Source organism: Quercus suber, unplaced genomic scaffold (genome assembly GCF_002906115.3).
Source record: "Quercus suber isolate HL8 unplaced genomic scaffold, Cork oak 2.0 scaffold_101, whole genome shotgun sequence".
Classification (NCBI taxonomy): Eukaryota; Viridiplantae; Streptophyta; class Magnoliopsida; order Fagales; family Fagaceae; genus Quercus; species Quercus suber.
In genome coordinates, this window is record NW_027069566.1 from 1021272 (window position 1) to 1044823 (window position 23552).

General features: G+C 34.7%; 4 protein-coding genes across 5 annotated transcripts; 2 read left to right on the forward strand and 2 right to left on the reverse strand.

Annotated features, from left to right (window-relative positions):
- Positions 1–4966: 4966 nt before the first annotated feature.
- LOC112025773 (uncharacterized) lies at positions 4967–9687 on the forward strand. The gene is made up of 3 exons (XM_024058460.2): positions 4967–5427; positions 6819–8262; positions 8350–9687. The coding sequence occupies exons 1-3, from the start codon at positions 5142–5144 to the stop codon at positions 8513–8515; spliced, it is 1896 nt and encodes a 631-aa protein (XP_023914228.2). The 5' UTR covers positions 4967–5141; the 3' UTR covers positions 8516–9687.
- A 3094-nt stretch (positions 9688–12781) lies between these two features.
- LOC112025772 (pentatricopeptide repeat-containing protein At1g63330) lies at positions 12782–16100 on the forward strand. 2 transcript variants are annotated; one of them, XM_024058457.2, is made up of 2 exons: positions 12782–15471; positions 15584–16100. In XM_024058457.2, the coding sequence occupies exon 1, from the start codon at positions 13070–13072 to the stop codon at positions 15254–15256; it is 2187 nt and encodes a 728-aa protein (XP_023914225.2). In that variant the 5' UTR covers positions 12782–13069; the 3' UTR covers positions 15257–15471; positions 15584–16100. The 2 variants fall into 2 exon arrangements, with proteins under 2 accessions (XP_023914225.2, XP_023914224.2); XM_024058456.2 differs by having other exon boundaries at positions 12782–15436.
- Positions 16101–19577: 3477 nt separating this feature from the next.
- On the reverse strand, positions 19578–20917 carry LOC112025780 (uncharacterized). Its single transcript, XM_024058469.2, has one exon. It carries the CDS (start codon positions 20810–20812, stop codon positions 19994–19996), a length of 819 nt encoding a protein of 272 aa, XP_023914237.2. The 5' UTR covers positions 20813–20917; the 3' UTR covers positions 19578–19993.
- Positions 20918–21295: 378 nt separating this feature from the next.
- LOC111993639 (protein NO VEIN-like) lies at positions 21296–23244 on the reverse strand. The gene is made up of 2 exons (XM_065774871.1): positions 22847–23244; positions 21296–21856 (listed from the first exon to the last, which is right to left on the reverse strand). The coding sequence occupies exons 1-2, from the start codon at positions 23087–23089 to the stop codon at positions 21593–21595; spliced, it is 507 nt and encodes a 168-aa protein (XP_065630943.1). The 5' UTR covers positions 23090–23244; the 3' UTR covers positions 21296–21592.
- Positions 23245–23552: the final 308 nt, after the last annotated feature.

Below are 23552 nucleotides of genomic sequence, written 5' to 3' on the forward strand. Positions count from 1 at the left end.
ATTTTTTTTAAGAGAGTTTTAATTTATGGCGTATGTTCCTAATAATAGCTCTTTATCAGTAAACTAAGACACCAATCAGTTTTTGGTATAAACGGGAATTGAACCTCAGATCTCTTATTTAACTATTAGAGATTTTACTAGTTGAATTAACTAAAACCCACTGGCTTCAATATTTACTTTTAGCAATGTTGGAAAAATTGATGTTAATGTCTTTCATGTATTTAAATTAATCTCTTGTGTTGGTTGTTATTTGATAGGATAATTTTTATGATAATTATGGTTGCTTACAATGTTTTATATTGATATTCATGATCTAATAAAATTTTATATAAATATTGTTATGGTGTTTCGATAGTCATCTGATTGATTCTGAATGATATATATATATATATATAGTTTGTTTGAGATCTACTTATTTTGTTGAAACTAACTTTTTTTTACTGAAAGCACTGTAGATAAAAGTAAAAATTAACTAAAATAATATAGTAGGATCTATGAATAGTATCAAAAAGTATAATGAGCTCATAAAAAGTAGCAAAAATAAAATGAATAGTAAAAAAAATAGATTTTTTAATTTTTGCCAAACACAAATAGTTTCAAGTTAATATCCTTATAATAGTTGGTCCCAATAAAAAAGCACACAGCCGCGCTCGGTTGAGATTTAGCCACATACATGTCCAACCCTTATGGTCACGGAAAAAGAAAAGGAAAAAAAGATACACATGTTGTAAGTTGGTTGGAGCCATGTGGCAATATGAGACGAGAGTTCTACAATCTACATGGAACATCTAATTAAATCCAAGATTGAATTTAATATTGAATCTCATTGAATTTTTTTTTTTTTAATTCCAAATAAAATATCCTAAAATTGCCCATAAATAAAGGCTCTTCATGTGAGAAAAGAATATACTTAGAGAACCACCATACTAACTCTCTACCAAAAAGAAGAGATCTCGAAGTTCCTAAAGAGCACTATTGATGGTTCGAGATCAAAGTCATTCATATTCCCTTAAATTGAAGCAGGAATTTTCTTTTAACTTCCACTTGACTTAGCTTGAGATCAAGCCAACAACCCTTAGCATTGAGTCAAGTACTTCCATATACACATCTAGCAAGATGATTTCAAGAAATTATTAAAGATCTTGGGTTGTAAAGTGTATTGGAGATCAAATTAAATGAATTTATAATATTCTTTCTTTTGAAGAATTATATAGATAATTGTACTCACATTCATACCTATCAATACAAAATCAATTATTCGTCATCGTGTGATTCCATATGAAATTTGTGTGTACATTAAAATTAACAAGGAGTTGGGCAAAGTAAAATTTGAATTCAACCATTAAAGTTTATTGACTTGCGAGTAGATGTGTGCTCTTGTTTTGCTACAATAAGTTGAGGTACCTTGCCTAAGGTTTGAACATGTGCTCTCTCATGTGAAGACAGCCATAAATGCCAATAAAGTTCTGTTTGCTTTGGTAGATTTTTTATTTTATTTATATATTTTTTACATTTTCTAGTACTTAATACATTGGAAAATATGTGTCAAAATAAATCATTTTTCATTGTCAATTGAAAACAAGCCAAATAGAGTGGAAAATGCTTTCCACCTTTTAAAAGTAAAAAAAAAAAAAAAAAAATCCTTCCCAAAGTTAACCTCTCGCTCTCAATAACGATCTTTAACAAACTATTGACATATTTTTTCCAAATGGCATTTTTTCCTCAAACTTGTTGAAATCTATGCTTTGGGTCACTTCAACAAACATACACCTATGAAATCTTTCATACAGGTTGGCTGGAAAAAACCTCCCGAGGGTTGGTTTACCCTAGACACGGATGGGTTGGCTCTTGGGAACTCGGGAAGGGCAGGGCACGGAGCCTACGGAGGTCTGCTCCGCAATAGTGATGGAAGTTTGGGTTAAGGGTTTTACTAGAGGGTCAGGCAACACTAACAGCTGCCTAGCAGAACTTTGGGCCTTGAGAGATGGGCTAACATTGTTTTTGATCTAGGAATTCTATACTTAATTTTGAAATGGATGCTTTGTTTATTGTTCAACTTACAAAGAATTATACTCTTAACCATCGCTTGGAACCTTTACTTACTGATTTCTGGAACCTTTTGATGGGCATGCCTTGGACTCAGATCAATCACATCTACAGAGAAGCCAATTAATGTGTTGGTGCATTAGCAAAACTTGGCACTAATTTAAACTATGCTTTTATAACTTTTAATCACTCATCAGATATGGTGAAGAACTTGCTCACTCTAGAAAAGGTAGCAAACCGTTTGTAATAAATTTATTTCTATTTCTTATTAGTCTAATATATTAGCCTTTTTAATCAAAATTATTTGGAAATTATATGAAATATTAATATATTTTTTCATGCGGGTCAAACAACATAAAATATTTTATACTTTTTCGTGGGTCATATCTCAGTGACAACCAAATTACTGCGTGAAAATGAATAATTTTTGTCGAAAAATAGTTTCCAAGTAGGACCATTTAAAAAAAATATATATATATTCCTGTTACATATGGATAGTTGATCAAGAGACTCTCGTTTGCCGGAGTGTGTTTTGTCTTGTAACATTAATTTGTACTAATACGTAGTAGCTTTCATGCTAACGAATTGGCACTTTAAAAATGGAAACCTTAATTTTAGCAAACTGTAAAATCCATGAAGGGACAGTTGAGACATTGAACAAGCTGGCTAGAATGAAGCATATATATATATATATATACTAATTAATTAAAAAAGCCCTTTGCGTGTAAGACCAAGTCAATTCGTTCCTCCCCACAAAAAATGGCATCCCAGTCGACATTCGTGACCGGACCCACTTGCGAGGTTATATTTTATATTTTGTTAGAGGAAAGTTATGGTGCAGATTGCAGAAACCTTATTGGTTGCACTGCATGGACCTCGTCTCTTCTCTTCTCTCTCCGCGTAATTTTCTTTATTTATTCAGAAGTGGTTTTAATGAGTAACAAAAATATTCCTTTTACATTAGAGTCAATCATGTAAGAGAAATGTTATATATAACAGTTATACGAAATAAATTTTTTACCTATCATAAAGTATTTTCAAAACTCATAAATGAGTGAATATCACACGAGATACTTTCTTAAATTTTTATATTAATCTTTCACATGGTAAATACTCTTATTCGGATGTCCCCGAAGGGACCGGTAAATACTCTTTAGATTGTTATACAATAAAATTTTCTTATTACATAAAGATGATTGATTGATTTATCATGAAGATCTCAAAGATAATATAAATATTAATAGATAAAAATAATGTACTTTTTACGGGATGAAAGAATGCAAACAGATGAATTTGGGAAGGTGGCAAGATGTCAAAATAATTGGTCTAAAAATATATATATTATTGGAAAGAGTTTTAAAGAAGATTTTTATTGTGGTATTGCAATATTTGTAAAGAAAGGTGCACTTTTTTCTCACACAAATAAAGGAGGAAAATGAGCAGGGAATGGGTAAAACTTATCAAACTTCAAATATACACTTGTCACTGTTATCCGATCGAGTAGATAAAACCTAAAAAGATTACAAAACATACTTCTCATAGTAATTTAACACTGTAATTAAGTTGATACTAAACTTGATTAAATTTATCTTCCTCTCTTAACAAAAGAATCTTTGAACTGATCACAAATTACTAAAGATTGAATGAGGAATAAATTCCTAAACCATACGGAAGATTAAAGCATTAATTAATTTTCAGATGCAAATCTAATACCTTTAAATTTCTTCCATTTTCTTCATTGAAAAAAGAGAGAGAGAGAGAGAGAGAGAGAGAAGAAGAAGAAGAAGAAGAAGAAGAATTAAATGTGATTCCCTGGATAAACTCCTAAAAAGAAGTGACAAAAACAGTAAAGTGATCTCATAATCCATCTTCATAGATTCACATATTCTACATATTGAGATTTTATACAGTTTACCATCATAGAGTTTATAAAATTCTATCTTATCCACTTTGAAATAAGTAAAATAGATTTTTTTTTGCATCATTACTAAATTAAATGGATACGAAAATGATTATAGCCAATATATGATAAAATATATTAATTACTAGGATCATAATCCACCTTATTCCCTAATTAGTTTAGAGACACAAATTTTTTTACAATTTTGTTTTCATAACTGCTGTTTTGATGTTGCTCATGATTATAATTCTTTTTTATTTCACTTTTTGACCATTGTTTTTTTATCATCAAGCCAATACAATAATTGGTTTTATCAATTTGTTTTTGGTATAGGTAAGGTTTGAATCCTAAATCTCTTATTTAACAATTAAAGACTTTATCAGTTGAGTTTTTGGTATTTAGAACCCGTGCTCAAATAAAAACTTATTAAAATAGATTGGGGAATGGAATGGAAAACAAACAATAATTATCATTTCACATAGAAATGGCTATATCTTCAAATTAAAAAAAAGGCTATATCCTTATTTAAATTAAATAATTTATTTCTTATTCAGTTCCCAAACAATTATTTTCCAAATTTCATTCAATTATTTTCCCCTTTCCAAACATCTTAAATTAATAATCTAATTTATTTTCCTTTATAAACCCACAACTCTTACTATCAATCAAGACCACAACAATTATTACAGTTATCTTATGTAGCCGACAGTTACTAACAACTTGATATTTTTACATAAACTCACTGTTTTTTTTCAATACCACTCACACCTTGCCATCTTATTAGACATGATACAAAGTTGTGCCCAAGTTGTCGTATTAGAATTTTTGAACCCAGATGACTCATTCTACACCAACAAGCTACAACAACCAAAGCACACGACGAGTTACACGACAAGGCAAGACTTGAGAGTCCCTGGACTGACCGATTCTTCTCGTTGCAAACGTGAGTCCCACAAGGCAATATAAAAAGGTGAATCTACCACCATACATCTCCCTCTAATCCTCATCATCAAATTTATTCGTCACCCAACACTTTCACATCACAGCGAGGGACACAACTGTGAACTGTGACAGAAAAAACAACTGCAACTAATAAGTCAACAAAAGCCAAACCAACTTACTCTCCTCCTTTATTTATTAGTATTTTAGACTCTTTCTCCACCACCCCATTTTTTTTATCTTTCCATCTCCAAAAATGGAGAGCACCACCAGCGTCAACAACAATGGTGGTGGAAGCAAAAGTACGGTGTTTGGTTATGGTGCGGCAAAGACATCTGTGTGGTGGGACATAGAAAATTGCAGGGTTCCAAGAGAAGGGTACAACCCAAATGCCATAGCTCAGAACATAAGCTCTGCGTTGATGAAGATGGGTTATTGTGGACCCATCTCTATTTCAGCCTACGGTGACACCAATGCTATCCCTGATCCTGTCCAGCATGCTCTTTCCAGCACTGGCATCTCCCTCTACCATGTCCCCGCTGGTATAAAATTGCTAACCCTTTTTATTTTATTTCTTTATTCATTTTTTATATGCTTTACCATGTGCTGTGGTGAATTTTTTTTTTTTTTTTAATGGAAGTTGGTCAATTGAGTTGTGTGTATGAAATTTTGGAGCTTGATCTATGATTGGGTTTAAGGGGATCAATGTTTTTGCTGTGCTATTGGGTAGAATTTGGCTTGATGGGTTATGCGTATGAAATTTTGGAGCTTGACTCATGATTGGGTTTAGGGTGAGCAATGTTTTTGCTGTGCTTTTGGTTAGAATTTGGCTAGTTGGGTTATGTGTATGAAATTTTGGAGCTTGACCCATGATTGGTTTTTGCTGTGATTTTTTGTAGAATTTGGCTAGTTGGGTTATGTGTAGAAATTTTGGAGCTTGATCCATGATTGTTTTCATTATGGTCAATGTTTTCGCTGCGATTTTGTGTAAAATTTGGCTAGTTGGGTTTTGTGTATACAGTTTTGGAGCTTGATCGGTGACTGGTTTAATGGATTCTTTTTTTTTTTTTTTCCCTCTGTGGTAATTGTCTTTGCTGTAATTTATGTGGAAGCTGGCAGGTTGGTTTTTGTGTATTACCTTTTGGAGCTTGACCCATGATTGGTTTCATTAGTTTTTTTTTTTTTTTTTCTTTTTTTGGGGGGGGGGGGGGGGGGGGGGGTTTTGGGGTGGGAGAGGAGGTTTTGATGTAGCAAATGTTATGTAGTTGCCTATTGGGTTATGTATACTTTCAAGCTTGAGACACGACTAATTGTATGATTTTTTTCATCATTTATCTTACATTTGCAAAACTCATGTTGATGTTATTATTTTCTTGCAGTAGAATATGTGTTTGTTTAAACCTTAATTGAAGGTGCATTGGGTATATAGGTGATAGGGAATTGATCCAAGTTTTTTGGAGGAGATTTTATCGTCCAAACTAGTTGACATTCATATAATTGTTTTATTTTATTATTGGTAGAATATTATATAAATTTTAGTCATCTCCTAGTTGCCCATCTGACATGCATAGAGATTTTAATTAATTTGATGTGTGTAGAAAATTTATGTTCTATAAGTTTATGATGTGGTTTTTGTTGTTGGTGTTTAATAATATTTATTACTAGCATCATAAAAACTATGTTCTGTTTTTTTCATTGTTCTTCTACTGTCAAAACCTTGTAATATCTTAATCCATTTGGTAGTGTGTGTCCTATTTTGTGAAAAAGTTGCATTTGGTTTATTGAATATCCTTGACAATGTAGTGTAATACTGCAATGCTCTATACTTTGTTAATATTTGATTTTTCATTTACTTGTTTTGGTTGATTGCATTGCATCTGGTATTTTTGTTCTGCTATGATATATAATTTTTTTTTTATTAATGTGAATATAGGGGTCAAAGATGCAAGTGACAAGAGGATTTTGGTGGACATGTTGTTTTGGGCAGTGGACAATCCTGCACCGGCTAATTACCTCTTGATTTCTGGTGACCAGGATTTCTCTAATGCTCTGCATCAGTTGAGCATGAGGAGGTACAACATTCTTCTAGCACAGCCTCAGCAGGCTTCTGCACCTCTTCTTTCTGCTGCCAAGAGCATCTGGCTTTATACCAGTCTTTTAGCTGGAGGGCCGCCAATAATGAACGGTGAATTGCAACAGCTTGTTAATAATAATAGCTATTCATCAAGTTCCAACACATTACAGATGCCAGTTTCTAATGCCGTTGGTATAACACAACCTATGAAAACCTATCAGGGTAATCCCCATATTGGAAATCATAATATGGCATATATAGGAAAGGGGGTGGACAGTAGATGTCAAGGAAAATCAACTTCAAGAAACTTCAGCCAAGCTAATGGATCAAAAACTTTGAGTTTACCAGTAGAACATTACAGCAATGTGAACTCTCATCAACCTGGTAATTTTTCTTATATTCCAAATGTTCCTCCAAGTAGACCTGCCCAAAATTTTGTTCGTGGCAATCCTGGTCCTTCATGGAGCAATAGCAGTAACCACCAAAAAAATCACCAATATAATTATTCATTGTCATTACGGCCAAACAACTCTGCCACTCAACCTGCATTTTCACCTCGTAATATGCATCCACTTCCACTTAATACTAACACTTTTGTTCCTCCCTTAACCCCTCTGAGGCTTAATGGATCCAACTTTACCTCAAGACCACCTACAAATGTGCCTGATATTAATTTATTGAACATCTCTGGATATTCCGACAGTGTTCACAGCCCTCCTACTGTCCAGCAAAGAAATCAAGAGCCTAGACATATTTCTGTTACTAAGTCTTCAAATCATGCATGCTTAAGTGAATCAAAAAATGGATATATGGTGCAGAAGAAGCTGTCAGTTTACCCTAACATGCTGAATAATGGATATCCTCGTGATCCAGAGTATCCATCCTTGTCTTCAGCAGAAATGGGTGGCACTAGTACCTGTATATTGGAGACTCCTGGATTCCCAAAGCCTTCTGGGTATGTCCAAGGCCTACTAGGGGTAATCTTGCTTGCATTGGAAACCCTAAAAAATGAAAAGATAATGCCTACTGAAGCAAATATAATTGATTGCATTCAATATGGAGACCCCAAGCATCGGAATATTGACATTAAAAATGCTCTGGAGAGTGCTATTGAGCAGCAGATGGTAGTGAAGCACATTGCCGGTGATGTGCAGTTGTATGTTCCTAAGAACGAGAAACTTTGGCATTGTGTGAACCCTATAGATGGTAATCCTAATCGATACTCAAAAGTTACATGGGATGAAACTGAAAATTTTCTAACATCCCCTGCCGGACGATCTGCAATAATCGCTTCTCAGTGCAAGTAACACTTCTACTTTTGCTTCTTATTATATGGCTTACTGGAATTTCCCTCCAGTTTCTCTTATCTTCTGTTCTATCTTTTTTGTAGGTATGAAGCAGCTAGTATTTTAAGGAATATGTGCCTGAAAGAGCTTGCCTTGGGTGACATACTTCAAATTTTAAATATGGTAATTACTGTAAAGAAATGGATTGTGCATCATCTATCTGGATGGCAACCACTTATAATTACTGTTGCCCAGACTGAACTCACCTAGGGGCCATAGCTAGTCCATAAGTGTAAACTGAAGCTAAACATGGGAAGGGAAAAGGGCCTGAAGAGATCTAAATGGTGCCATTTAATGATGGTGGTTTGGACTATAGATAGTTGAAAGGAGGCTCTTTTTCCCTAGAATTATAATATACTTAGTAATACCTAAAGGTTATAGAATAGTTACATATAATTTTATATCATATTTTAAGTTTTATTGATTCTATATATATTTTACAATATATATATATATATATTCTAAAATCAATATAACTTAAAATATGATATAAAATTATATGTAACTATTATATATATATATATATATTTTTTTTTTAAGTTTTATTGCTGGAGTTCTCAAGTTTATCTTGGGGAGAAATTGAAAGCAGTGCTTGGACAGAGTTAGATCAGAATTATATGATACAATTTTCTGAGGTTGTGGAGTTGCTAGTTGCCACAGTGGACTTCTTGCGAACCATTTAAATGGGGATTTAAAGAGAAGATCAAACCATTGTTTGTTTTGCCTATGGAGCATCAAGCATGTTAGTTTCCCATCACCGAGACAGTTATATGTATCACAATGAGTATTCACTATTTGTTCGCTCCAATTGTTCATGAAGGTCCACAGAAAAGGGCATTTATATTTTGTGGACAGTAGTTTTTTTAATTTGGTCATGTCTTCAAGTTGAGGCAGGAGGTTGAACTACTGGACAGAGAAACAGAAGACACTACTTACACAGTTGACAAACAAATGAACACAAGTTATACAGCTGAGGAAGCTTTTTTATTTATGCAATCATGTAATTGGAATATGGAAATCTATTGGTGGAATCTGATTAGCCTTCTATGATCGTATCATGCTATGAAGGAACATGGTGGGATTAAAGAAAATTGAAGCCAAATGACAAGGGCATGTCTTATTTAAGACAGGAATGCAGCCTACAGAGCCTTTGAGTTGCTCTCACTGCATATTTGAATCATCTTGCTACATTTTGGTCTTTGGTTTTTTTTCCTTTTGTCGTGGAACTTTCTACTGTAGATGCATGAATATGTTTCATGGTAGAGGCATTGTTGTGCTCATAATGAGTTGAAGAATGTCAATAAATTTGTTGTCTGTATCCTTATTGTTCTCCTTCGTGATTCTTGTGTAATGGAAGCCCTTGAGAAATTATATGTTTATAACTTGGGACCGGTTAATATGTGCCATAAGGGCACGCATTAAGTTTTTTATTTTTGAAAATATTTTTTCGAGAATTGAAAAAACTATCATTACTTTTTTAATTCTCGAGAAAACTTTTTCCAAAAATGAAAAATTATCCAAAAATAGAAATTAAGGGCACACATAAGTAAAATCCTTATAACTTTATTGATGCATGCCTGTGCATTTACTTATACATACATATAATTGAATTTATGTATTAAAATGGAAAGTAACTATTTCTAACAGCAGTGCTTGAAAGTTCTAGTGAGGGGAATCAGCCACAGCATCAGAAGCCACAACCTCAAATGTGATAAAATCGAGAAAAAGTTTTTAGCCAAACATGCAATTTGTTCTGAATATGATTCTTAAAGAGTTAGCCTTGGCTGTTGCGTTGCTGTGGACCATGTATGGATACTGGATGCAAAGGAATGTCAAATTTCACAATATTGGGTACATCAAAATAGAGGAGGAAATTATTTAAATGATTTCTAGTAACCCATAAAAAAAAAAAAAATCAAATGATTAGATTGGATGTTAAGGCTCGGATAAGTCATGTAAATGAGTGAAAACTTGTATACAAAGTGCCTTGTGGTCTCTTTTTTCCGTAGAAAGGATGTTACTTGTTACTTTGTTAGCAAATAATTGTAAGGACATAGGCTTCCTGTTATTTGAATTGTAATTTGGATTATATATTTTTATTTTAATAAAATGTACTTATTCATTTAAAAAAAAAACACACAATGTTATATATCCTGAGGGTAGAGCGTAGAGTATTACTCTTGGTAGAGTTTTTTTTTTTTTTTTTTTTTTTTTTTTTTTTTTTTTTTTTTTTTTGCGTACTTTATATTTGATATCATATGATTTATATCCCACTCAAATGTACCAGTAAATTAACATAAAATTCATATAAATTTAACTCAATTCAAATGCCTTCTTCGAAACACATGAATGAAGAATTCAGCCAGACTCACATAATCATATTTATCATGGAAGAAAGTATACCTTGCATTTGTTGTATGCAATGTAAACTTTCTCCTACCGTAGGCCAAATAGAGTGACAAATAAGTGAGTTAAAAAATGAAAGAACCAAATGCAACGTGAAGCGCTATTTGATACATGTCGTACATTTTTTCTATCACTACTTTCCTTTGAGATAGGATAGGAGTCTACCACCGATATAGATAATATACATAATATTATTATTATTTTTTTGAGAAAGAATATACATAATATTATGTATTATGTAATTGTGTGTGATGTTATATATCTGCTACATAGGAACAAAAAACAACTATAATCTTTTAGCTTATTAATATCTATGCTCTTTTTGCCACAAAAAAGAAAAGAAAAGAAAAAGGATTGACTAGGTACTCCGTTTATTCAAGAGGAAAAGGATTATGAAGTTTTGTTTCAAACAAATTATATTCATGCACATGAGGAAGGTTTTTGGTTCAATCTACAACAAAATTAACTCTATCTTCTTACTTTGGGGGTAATCACATTGGTTAATGGACACGAGTCTGTAGTTTATAAATATAATAACATATGAACTTTTGAGGTTTATTATTTATTTATAAGCACTAATTGATACATGTTCCTTTTCCTTTTTTTTAATTCTTACACACTTTTTTTTGGATAGATACGATAGAATTTCAACTTATGATATACACTTTATAATGATTACTCTTATCATCACTTTAAAACACTAATCAATTTTTGGTATAGGCGAGTTTGAATCTTATATCTTTTAATTGACGATAAAAAAGTTCTATTACTAATTGAACCGACTAAAATCCAAATTCTTACCCACTTTTTCTAACAGAAAGTGATTAAAAAAAATAACTAAAACTAAAAAACTAAAACATAAAAACTAAAAAACAGAAACACTTACCTTATGGTTTATATATATATATATATATATATGTTAAAAAGAAATCAAACTGAGGCTTAGCAATATTATATACACAAAACACAAGATGCACATCAGCTCCAGAGTTTTTTGTTGATGTTATTGTAAAGGAGCAAACCCAGCTAGCTATTGTGTAATCTCTCTCTTGTTTTCAATATATTTTCTATGCGGATTATCAAAAGAAATCTTCGTATCATATATGCAATACAAAAAAGATGGCTAAAATGGTTCATGGATATCTGAAATACTGCATGGTAATAAAAACCCAGTACCCAGATTAAGAAAAGGTTTCATTTTTTTTTTATAAATCTTTTTTCTCATTCTGAGAAAATGGAAATGAATTTACAAAAAAGAACCAAAAACAAGAAGAAGAAAAACAAAAACAAAAACAAAAACAAAGCTACCTTCTGGAGAAATGAAATGGGGAAAGAAGCCCAGAAGAATCTTTGGCAGCCCAACCAAAAGCCTCAGTGAGAGACCTGAGTGAGAGCAAGGTCCGCCGTCGCCGCCGTTGCCGTAGAGTTCCCAAGACTTCGCCGACGAGAGAGCTCTACTTGCTTCGAGAACTCCACTTGCCGTTCGAGCTTCGACAACACTCTTCCGCTGCAACGGGTTTTCTGCCGCCGCCGGTTTGAGGGGTTGGGCTTTGTGTGAATGTGTGAAGGAGACGGAGAGGGTTTGGGCGTTCTGGTTTGAGAGTGAGAAGTGAGTGAAATTAAAATGGCTTTAGATTTTAGAAATGAGTTTAACCGGAGTGTTGAAAAATTTTTAAACGGTACTCGAGCTTCACAAACTCGAGTACTGTTTTGAATTTTTTAAATTCAACTGCTACAAGCAATTGGCGCCCATACAGATCAATACCCGAGTTTAATGAACTCGGGTACCTCATTGAACAGTACTCGAGCTCAGGAAACTCGAGTACTGTTTGAAATTTCTGACTAAGCTGCCATGTCAGCGTGCCACGGTGGAAGTCAAAAAACATAGTACTCGAGTTTGCCAAACTCGAGTACTTAAAAAGATGGTACTCTCCTAATTATTTCCGAAACAGTGTTTTTGGGCCAAATTTTTCCAAAATTAATGGTAATGGGCCATTTTGGCCAAAGAGAGTCTATAAAGTATAAAGCAATAAAGCCCAATGGCCAGTAGCTTGGTAATATATGGGCCGGGAACAAACAGAGATGATTTGGGTGTATAGAACAAAACCCTTGCTTTCTTGCACATTTTAGCGAGTAAAATGCAAAAACCAAAAGTCCCCTCCATTGACACTATCGTCTCCTCTTCAGTAGCGTCTGCTGAATTCAGTCTGTTGCATCTCTTCTCAGGTCAGTGATCACCATTCCTTTACATCTTCCTTCTCATTAGTTCATTTTCCCTTGAAAGTTATTTTCTTTTTACCCTTCGAGAAATTCTTCTTTTTCCGAGAAAATATAGGTTCATGTTCATGAACTCCTCAAATGGCTGTAAAGCTCTCACCTTTAGCAATTTCCAAGAGAATCCCCAAATGGGTCACTCTCAATGCTTTCATTTCTTCAGTTTCATGTGCTAATACCATCGAAATTTTCCCTGAAAACAATCAAAATCCACTGAACTCGTCTGACTATGAACAAAATGTTAACTTTTTAAGGAATAAGCTTGCCCCGGATAACTTAATCCGGGTTTTGGATAATACCAGTGATTTGAACTCAGCAGTGAGGATATTCAAATGGGCTGCTCTCCAAAAAAGGTTCCACCACACCACTGATACGTATTATTGGATAATTCTGAAGCTGGGTTTGGCTGGAAATGTTAAGGAAATGGAAGGTTTTTGTCAGAATATGGTGAAAGATAGGTGTCCTGGTGTTGAGGAAGCTCTTGTGGCATTAATTAATACCTTTGTTAGGCATGGTAGGCCGAGTGAAGCTATTCAGGTTCTTGTTAATATGAACTTGGGTGGTTATAAGCCCTCTATAGATACATTTAATGCTGTATTGGGTGCTGTTGTGGAGGAGAAGAGGGAATTTCAAGATGTGATGTTTGTTTATAAGGAAATAGTGAAAGCTGGAATTGTACCAACAGTTGATAGTTTGAATTATCTGTTGGAGGCTTTGTTTGGGACCAATAAGGTTGAGTCTGCTTTGGATCAGTTTAGAAGAATGAACAAGAAAGGATGCAATCCTAATAGCAGGACCTTTGAGATAGTCATAAAGGGTCTTGTTAAGAAAAACCGAGTGGATGAAGCTGTTAACGTTTTAGGTGAAATGTTTGAACTTGGGTGTCAGCCTGATTTGAGTTTTTATACCTGTACAATACCTTTATTTTGTAGGGAGAATAAGCCAGGGGAGGGGATTAGGTTGTTTAGATTAATGAGAGCTTCTAACTTTGTTCCTGATTCATTTGTTTACGAGGGTCTAATACAGTGTTTGTGTGAGAACCTTTTGCTGGATGATGCATTGAACATTTTCAAAGAGATGATAAGTAGTGATATAAAGCCGGCTAATAATGTGTATTTGGATATAGTAAATGGATTGTGTACATTAGGGAAAATAAATGAAGCTATAGAGTTCTTGGAAGAGAATGATGTTTCTGAAACTTCTTTACACAATATATTGCTTGGAGTTTGTTGCAGCTCTGGTAAATTTTCAGTGGCAAAAGGCCTACTTGAGAAAATGTCTGAAAGGAACATAGCCAACTGTGATTCTTGGAATTTTCTTATCAGATGGCTTTGTGAGAATGAGGGTATCAGGAAAGCATTTGAACTTCTTGGAAAAATGATTGTTTCTTCATTTATTCCTGATTGTGCCACGTACTTGGCTCTAGTTATTGGCAACTGTAAATTGAACAAGCATGATGATGCTTTGAAGCTGTTTCATGAGATTCGTGCTAAATGCTGGATTTTGGATTCTAAATCTTATTCCGAGCTGATTGATGGTCTATGCCAGGCGGAAAGGACTCTAGAAGCTGCTGAAGTGTTTTATTATATGTCTAGTAATAAATTCCCTCTTCAGTCTTCCTCATTTGATATGTTAATCAAGGGTATTTGTACCACGGCAAAAGTTGATCAAGCAATAAAGTTATGGCAGTTGACTTACTATTCTGGCACTTATTGTAATAATGGAACTTACAGTACAATTATGCTTGAGTTGTCTAAATTAGACAGGGCAAAAGATGTGTTAGTAGTTTTCTCACAAATGCTGATACAGGGTTGCAGTCTTGATCAGGAAGTGTATAGCTTCCTCATACAAAGCATGAGTTCACTTAATCGTATAAAGGAGTGTGTCTTCTATTTTAACATGATGGTTAATGAGGGTTGGGTACCTGATTCTAAAAGACTATTTGATCTTCTTTTGTGTATGTCCAACCATTCTCAATTGTGTGTGATTTCAAGTGCGATCAATAAACTTATTTCTAATTCTGAAATTCTAAATCCTGAAATTTACAACATTTTGATTAATGGCTTCTGGAAAGAGGGTAATAAACGTGAAGCTTGTCGATTACTGGATTTGATGTTGGAAAGAGGTTGGATCCCAGATGCTACTACTCATGGATTGTTGGTTGGATCTATCGCTAGAGAGGAAGCAGATAGGGGGGCATATGCCCATGACGATTCCACCACACAAGATGCTGTTAGTAGCATCCTTACTGAGGGCTTAGGAAATACGTGATGTACCCACTTAAAGTAGGCATGGACAAAGACAAAGACAATGTTGTTCCTCGTGAACCCTGATAATCAGAACTATAATGAGTGGCAAAAAGATGTTATACTATGTTCAGTGAGAAAGAGCTGGATTCTTTTTTCTCCATGCAGCGATGTAGGTGCTCATAAGGGCAATGACATCCTCCAGGTTTGGTTGTCATTATACTTACAGTTATTGTATAGGTATTTGATGTTTTGAACTTTTGATTATCAAAAAAAAGTATTTGATGTTTTATTTTCTCTATTTATAACTTGCAGTAGATTTGAATGATTGCATTATTTATGTGAATTGCAGGTTGTTACAAAGGGTCTGAGAGAAAATCGTCAGATTGAGGAGGAGACGCAAGCTTTTGTGTACAGCAACTAATGGCTTGAGGCTGAAGCTCCAATGGTACAAAACTTGTGCCTTAAGCATGGAATTTGATGCGTTGGATGGGTGCAAATCAATCAAAAAATACTGGACCACTTTCCCTTAATTCTGATCTCTTCCGCTATCAGGTAATAGGAGAGCTTATCCAGGAAAAAAAAAATTGTGTCAGGAAAGCTATCTGAATGTGGAGAATGACGGTGTTTTTAAGGTTTCATTCACCTTGACCAATAATGGGACATTATTGTTGGATGCCAAAACTACAAATTCTGCACCCATATGTATGAATGGTATGTAATGGTTTGTTTAAAAATGTCAAGGCTTACATTAGGGAATAGGTCTTTATTTTAAGATGTAAGCTTGAAGGTTGAAGGCTCAAATGTAAGAATAAGAGTGTTAATTTTTTGTGTAGATTTCAAATTTGGGATTATTATCCTATTTAAGAGTTGAGACTCCTTCCTATTAAAAAAAAAAAAAAAGAGTTGAGAATTCCAAATGTTCCAAAAAAATTGAAAATTTTTCACATTTTAATATTTTGTTTATATTAATATTTGGAGTTATAAGAAATATTAATGATTTTATGTACGTGTCAAATAATAGAAAATGTTATTTGTTTTGGTAGGTTTGCAATTAAACTCAGGAATACAAGTCATTTGCCTATATTTTGGTATTTTGTTGTTGTTATTTTTATTTTTATTAATTATAATAAATTATAATAAGGTTAATAAGAAGATTGTAGACACGGAAATCCCTATTCCTAAATGCAGATACTGCTCATAAAGTCCAAGAAAATCTCATTTCACAGATACCCTCCTTTTAGATTGGGATTCTCTAAAGTTCTTAAAATAACTTTGATGTAGAGAAAAAAATAAAAAAAATAAAAAACTGTTATGGAGTTCTTAAAATTTTAGTTATTTGTTGTTAAAATGAGTGGTTTAGATTCATCACACTGTTAATATTTTAAGAAACATTAATAAACACCTAAATCCTTGTAGTTCAATGCTATTGTCTAAAATTTTAAGATCTCTATCGTGGAATTAGCTTAAAAAAGGATTAAAGTGTTTTTTTTTTTTTTTTTTTCGGGGGGGTGGGGGGGGTTTAAATTTCAGTTAAGATTTTAAAATCTCTACTTTGAAATCACCCTAAAAAACAATCTTACATTTTATTTTCTTTAACAAACTTCCATTCTGATGTCCTCTCTTAGGTGTCTGGATTTACTTGGATTTGGATGTTAAAGAATTCAGTAACACAGGCATATTTATCTACCCAAAATAGGGCTAACTTCTTATCACTCTTTAATGTTTTGTTTATGGTTATGCCGACAAGCAAGTTGCCTCATATACATCGAGGAAATGACTCAGCTATTGCCTATCTTGCTCATACCAAAATGGGTTCTAAAATTAGCCTCGTAGTTTTGACAATCTTGCATCAAAACCCTTCAGTACCTAACTACATACTGTTAGCTTCAGCAGGAAAAAGAAATAAAGAAAAACTACATACTGTTAGCGACATATATGATTTTGGTTGCTTTTGAGAGGCACCAAACTCATTTGTGCTAAGTGCTAACCTCCATCTCATGCATTCAAAAAGCTAGATGACCCTACTTTTGAAATGCCCTCTCCATCATCATAAGAGAAGAGTAGAAAATAAACAAAAAAGAACCAAATAGAAGTTCTTTTTTATCTCCTTGCTCATGGCGCAATTTGATGAGGAAATAAATCAAGATGAATTGATTGGAAACATGGTTGTGTTGGGTGTTTCTCTCATAGTAATTGCAGCAATTGTCATTGGCGTTGTTGCCGGGTTAGATCACTCCCAAAAACCCTAGCAAACACAAATGACACAAATGTCACCCTTGACTCGATTTGTAATGAAACAAATTACAAGGAATCCTCTAAATCTAGCTTAGAACCAGTAGGTAACCAAATCATAGTAATAATCTATTTCAAAGGTTCTGTCAATGTTACCATTTCAGAGTTTTTTGGATCGATGGTAGCTATAATAGCTGTGTAAGCCAGGAGTGACAGGGGTCAAAGCACTGGTTTTGTGGTCCATAACAGCAATATTGACCGAGACAAGTCTTACTACCTTGAAGGACTGAAGAATCACTTACCTGGGCATGCCACTGCAATCATTTTTGGGAGATCCAGTTAGTCCAGAGGGATGGTTTAACAACAATAATACCTTTGGAATTGAAACTGACCCTTGCTGAGTATGGTAACAAGTGGTTTGGAGCTCAAACCAACAAGAGAGTTAAATGTTTCACAGTTGGTCGATTCATTCAAGCACAAAAATGGTTACCAGGCACTGATGTCCCTTTTCAGGCTGGGTTTCTTTCCTGAAGATAGAAAGAGAAGCATGTGGGGGAGACTCAACAAAGAGAACATGTAATGTTTTTCTGCCGCCAACAAGAAAAGGAAAAAGAAAGTGATTAAAAGAATTGGAGAGAGCTGTCAATTTTATTTTGTTCAGGTATGGACAGTCACAAACTTTAGGCAAGCAACCTGAAAGCTATTTGCTATCCAAAGGTGAAGAATATTTGTATTTAGAAGAACCTAGGATTAGAAGTAAGCATCCCTAATGACAAATGCCGCTGCATAGCTTCTGTTTTCCATTGACTGTTTCTAGAAAGATGCATTCAGAAATTTAACCCAAGCATCGCGTTTAGAATGCAATCAATTTTGCTTTCAGGTCTTCCCATGTTCAGTTTCTTGCTAGCTCGAACTAACCCTTTTTTTGTAATCAAGAACCAACTTGTTTCTCAAGATCTCTCTCTGGTCCTTTTTGCAATCCTATTTCTGTGGGCTAAGTTTGTGTTGTTTGTAGGTCTTATGCATGTATATTTTGAGCGTGCTAACATCTTTGTCTTAATCCATGGCTGTTTTATGTGTAAATAAAGATTTAAGCCAAAGTAAGAAATAAATGCATGATTCACTGATTCTTGCTGACATATTTGGTAATACAGAAACCATAATCATTGAATAACAAGTCTCTTAAACCTATGTTGTCTTAGTTAAAGCTATTGAGAAGCAGCTGGAATTCAGGAATGTAGACATGCAACCCCCACGACCTTTTCTGGATGGCATGCATTATGCCTTCTGCTTTCACTTTGGTTGCTGCAAACCAATTACCAACTTTTGCAAAAAGGGCAGGGAAATATATTGAGAAGGTTCATATATGCAGAAATCATAAAATCAAGAATTCTTTTTTTCTACAATTCCAAATGAATCACCTAATAAGTGGTAGCGATGTGCAAAATTAATAACCCAAGACTGCAAATTTGATTTTATACTCAAAGGAAGAAGTGATGAACCACACACACAATGACTTGTGCTTTTCTGCAGTAGAATAGGAATACAACAATTTTACTACTAATCTGGCAAGATATCTTCCCCCTTTTAATGTGATAAGAATGAAAGATTGCATTAAGCAAGATCTGAAGCGAACCTGTGTAACAAAGAGAGAAAAGGTCTCTTGGCAAAGTACTAAGACATGAAAAAGAGAGGGTTTCAGGTCATTGAATCCAAAATAGTTTTCTATAAGTTCTATGTCCATATATTGTGATTGTGTATATATATATATATATTGCCAACCCTATTGTAACACATTATTAGTGCCAAACTGCAGCCTGCACTTTGTCTGGTATACCTCTCTTCCAACAAGAAACCCATAAAGCATAAGTCCTTGAAAAGATCTACAGTAAGTCAGAGGACAAAAATCTAATGCAGAAAAAAATTTGCTGGATCAAAACAATAGCACTAGTTAAATAATTCATTAACGAACTCGTAAAAGTTGAATTTTCTTCAAACTTCATAAATAACTCAACCCTTGGCTTAGCAAAAAATCAACTCAAGAAAATTTTTCGTAGCTGTCATTGTGACTAATATTTACAAAATCCCACAAAAGCAAATATCTGCATCACTAAATACAAGTAAATATATGCCATTATTTCACTAGAAAAAGAATAACATCTTTGTCTTTAACCAAAACAGAACCAAAAAAATTGGGAATTAGCAACTATCTATATCTGTATTAGACTGACTACCAACGATAACAATGTGCCTACTAAAAATGACAACTGAGGCACATCAAATCAATTATAACTACACATAATCACATAATTCTCAAAAACCCTCCCGGCAAAACCGCCAACAAAATGTATACAATCACTCACCGAAGAACATTCTTTGCGTGCAATCTCACATATAGTGAAACTTGAAATCTCTTTTGCAATTCATTAAGCCAAACTCCCAACGCACCTGCAATCACATTGAAAGCGCACACAATACACAAAACCACAAATTCAATCGTTGTCGTTGTAGTTGTTATTGTCATAATCTAGCTCTCATTTTCCTTCCCGTTCGCATTACTTGCCCTACACTCAACCTCAACTTTTCTCTCCTGGAAAACCCCACCAACACCATTACTACAACTATTGTTATTATTGTTATTCCTGGGAACCACGCTTTCCAAAGACTTTAAATTCCCATTACTCAAAACCCCATCTATATTCTTGTTTTCAACGCAGCAGTCCTTCCGTCCTGCTTTAGCCTCCACCATGGCCAGATGCTCCATGGCGTCGCGCGCGCGCTTCTTGGCAGCTGCAGCCTCGCGGACCTTCCTCTCGGCCTCGGCACGCGCCACGGCAGCAGCCTTGGCCATCGAGGCGGAGGCAATGCGGGCGGCGCAGAGGAGGACGGAGGCGGAGCGGGCGTCGAGACGGGTGGCGGTGTGGGGTTGGAATTGGAGGAAGGAGAAATTGGGGTCGGAGCAAGGAGGACAAAGGAAAGAAGAAGAAGGGTTGTTGGTGGTGGTGGTGGTGGTGGGGAGGCAGTGGGAGTGGGTGAGAGAGGAGCATTTGGAGCAAGGGGTGTGGTTGTGAATTGGGGGGTTGGGAGGGGTGAAATGGTCAAAGCAGAGAGGGCAGAAGGAAGAAGGGTGGAGGCGGAGGACGCAGGAGGTGCAGAGAAGGCGATCGACGCCTCGGAGCCTGACGTGGTGGAAATGGAACTGGGCCCACTTGTGGTTGTGGGTGTCCGTGTGGGACCCGCCTGATTGGCTTGCTTTGCCGCAATTGCTGCATTCTGCTTGGCTTTTTGGGGATGGTGATGGTGGGTTTCGATTCGTGTTGGGATTGGAGGGTGTGGAGAGGTTCATTTGATTATTGGTATTAGGGTTAGGATTAGGGTTAGGCTTGCAGAGAGAGGAAGGAAGGAAGGAGGAGAGTGAGAACGAAGACGAAGAGGGAAGATCGAAGAAGTGGGTTTCTTTTTATTAGGGTTGAGCCTACGACGTCGTTTCTTTAAACTAAGGTTTTTTTTTTTTTTTTTTTTTTTTTTTTTTTGGGGGAAGGGGAGGGGGGGTGTTGCTTAAACCTAGATACTATCTTTCACCCCTTTTTACTAGAGGAATGGTCAGTTTGAACTAGAGCATATTGGTGACTAAGAATATACATTGGGTTAAATATCAAAGACTAATACACATTATTTCTGTTAAAACTAATTGTCAAATATTAATATTCCCTCATACCTTAACTTGTTTGTTTATGTTTTCTATAAGCTGTATGTTGACTTTACAAAATTTCATCATGCAAGAAGATTTATTTATTGATTTTATGCTCTGAATTCTCCTTCCAAGGCAACAATATTTCATTCCTAATTCAAGCAAATTACATATGACTTTTAAGTGAGCCTCACTAACTTCCAAAACTCTTAACTTAGCATTTATCACTTTAGGGTATATATGTGAAAGTTGCTCCTTTTGTGGATCAAGGAATTTTGATGTTTGACTTAAACAAACATGTCAATAATGTTATGCTTGTTCTGACTTCTTTCCAAGTCAACCCAATTACAATTATTAATAGTCTTCTTGACAAAATAGCATTTTGAGTAAACCATATATAACAAATTTTGGTGTTACTAGTTCTCATAACAATACTTACACTAGAATGGCTAGTATAAGCTGTAATTCTAGGAAACTAGGTAAAGTACCTTTCTCTCCAATATAACCACGTTTCCTATTTCCTTTCTTGGTGGACCGACCAACACTGCAAATAGAGTCAATGTTTTTCGATGAGAAACCTTTCTCATTGTTGAAAATCAGTAATGTTGATGGGGCCCCTGTGTTTGTAATGTCCTCAGAAGTTATGACAAACTCAAGAGATGGATCCACTCCCTCCAAGTAATCATTATCTTCAGCATTCTGAACAAAATAAATTCAACATTATACATAAGGCAATAAAACTCAACCCTATTCTTTTACTCCATAAAACTATCTAACACTAAGTCTACATACAAAACTTTTTTTTTTTTTTCACAGAAACCATGTATAGAAGTTTGGAGAGAGAGAGAGAATAGAGGGAAAGGAGAGAAAAGACCAGGAGAACGATTACATTTTCCCTCATTTAAATGTTTTAAAAATTAAGTAAAAGAGTATTCCACTTTGTTTGGATGTTAATTTGGAAGGAGAGAAAATTATAATATCATATAAATTAACAATTATAACCATCTTTTGCTAATTTTAACAGTTCTTCTATGGCCACAACAAAATTCCATAAGCCGAAGCATCCGTCTACCATAAGTCAAAATAAAATAAAATTACATCCAGACCTGCTTAAATCAAAATTATTGTGAAGATGTTGCATGGTAGACTTCCTCTAATTTTGAAGCAAAGATTAATTCCCTTCCCTTTACATCCCTCTCCTCTTCCATCCAAACATAATTGTAAGAGAGAATTTGTGAACATTATACAACAAAGTGGTGTCCCTGGTGGGCCTATGTAAAATTAATAATTTGTCAACTGAGTGAGTTTGGCATCCTACAATTTCTAGTAGTTTATCAGTTAAAAAGTTATGTACCTAAGTTTTCTCTAAAAGATATAAGTTAATTTAGAAGTAAAATAATAATAATAATAATAATAAATTTTTTACTTTTACAGTGAAAAAAAGTGAGAAAAAAGCACAAGATGAAGCTAAAATCTTCTGGCCAGTTAAAATTGTGAAATCGGGTACAAACTCAGTTAAAATTGTAATAATCATTGCTCAAACATATATATCATTGAAAACCCATAACAAAAACATATATATCATGGGCATTCTAATTCGCGAACAGATATATCATTGAGAACTCATAACAAAAACACACAAACATATACTATTAAGAAAGAAAGAAAGAATGAGTTTGAGAAAGTAACCTGAATGAGTTCCATGAGAAAATGTACATCCTTGGCATAAAGCTCAGCAGAGAGGTTCTTGACAGCTTGATGAAGATCCTCAGTTAATGGGTTCTGTTCCCCTCCAATGGAGAACTTTTTTCTACGAATCTCTTCAACGTGTTCTCTCGCTGCAGCCACCATATCTGTACCTAACAACACACGCACACACTCACAAAACTGAGAAACCAGAGACTCACGCTTTTGCTTACACACAGAGAGCATGGTGAGACTGAGAGTGTGTGAAATGTACACACATGTATATAAAGAACTTTATGTAGAAGTTGCTGACGAAGCTTTACTTCTCAACGAAGTAGAACAAAGCTGAGAAGTGATGAAAGAAAAGGAAAGGGTCCTTGGAATGTACAGACATTAGCTTTACTCACTGATTCGACCACCTCATCTTTTTTTTGTTTGTTTTTTCTTTTCCATATTTCCAAAGGTGACTGACTTGAGAGCGTGGAATCATAGTGAACGGCTGAGAGCCTGAGAGACTTTTGGAAATTTATTTATTTATTTATTTATTTTTCCTTTTGCAAAGAGAAACTTTTGGACTTTGATTTGATTGGTCTCTTTTCTACTTTTCCTAGAATATTGTCATTTATTCATGATTATCACTCTTGTGGTTCTTTGGGGTATCCCAACGTACGATGCAATTATTGACGTGACTCCATTTGTTTAGATGGAA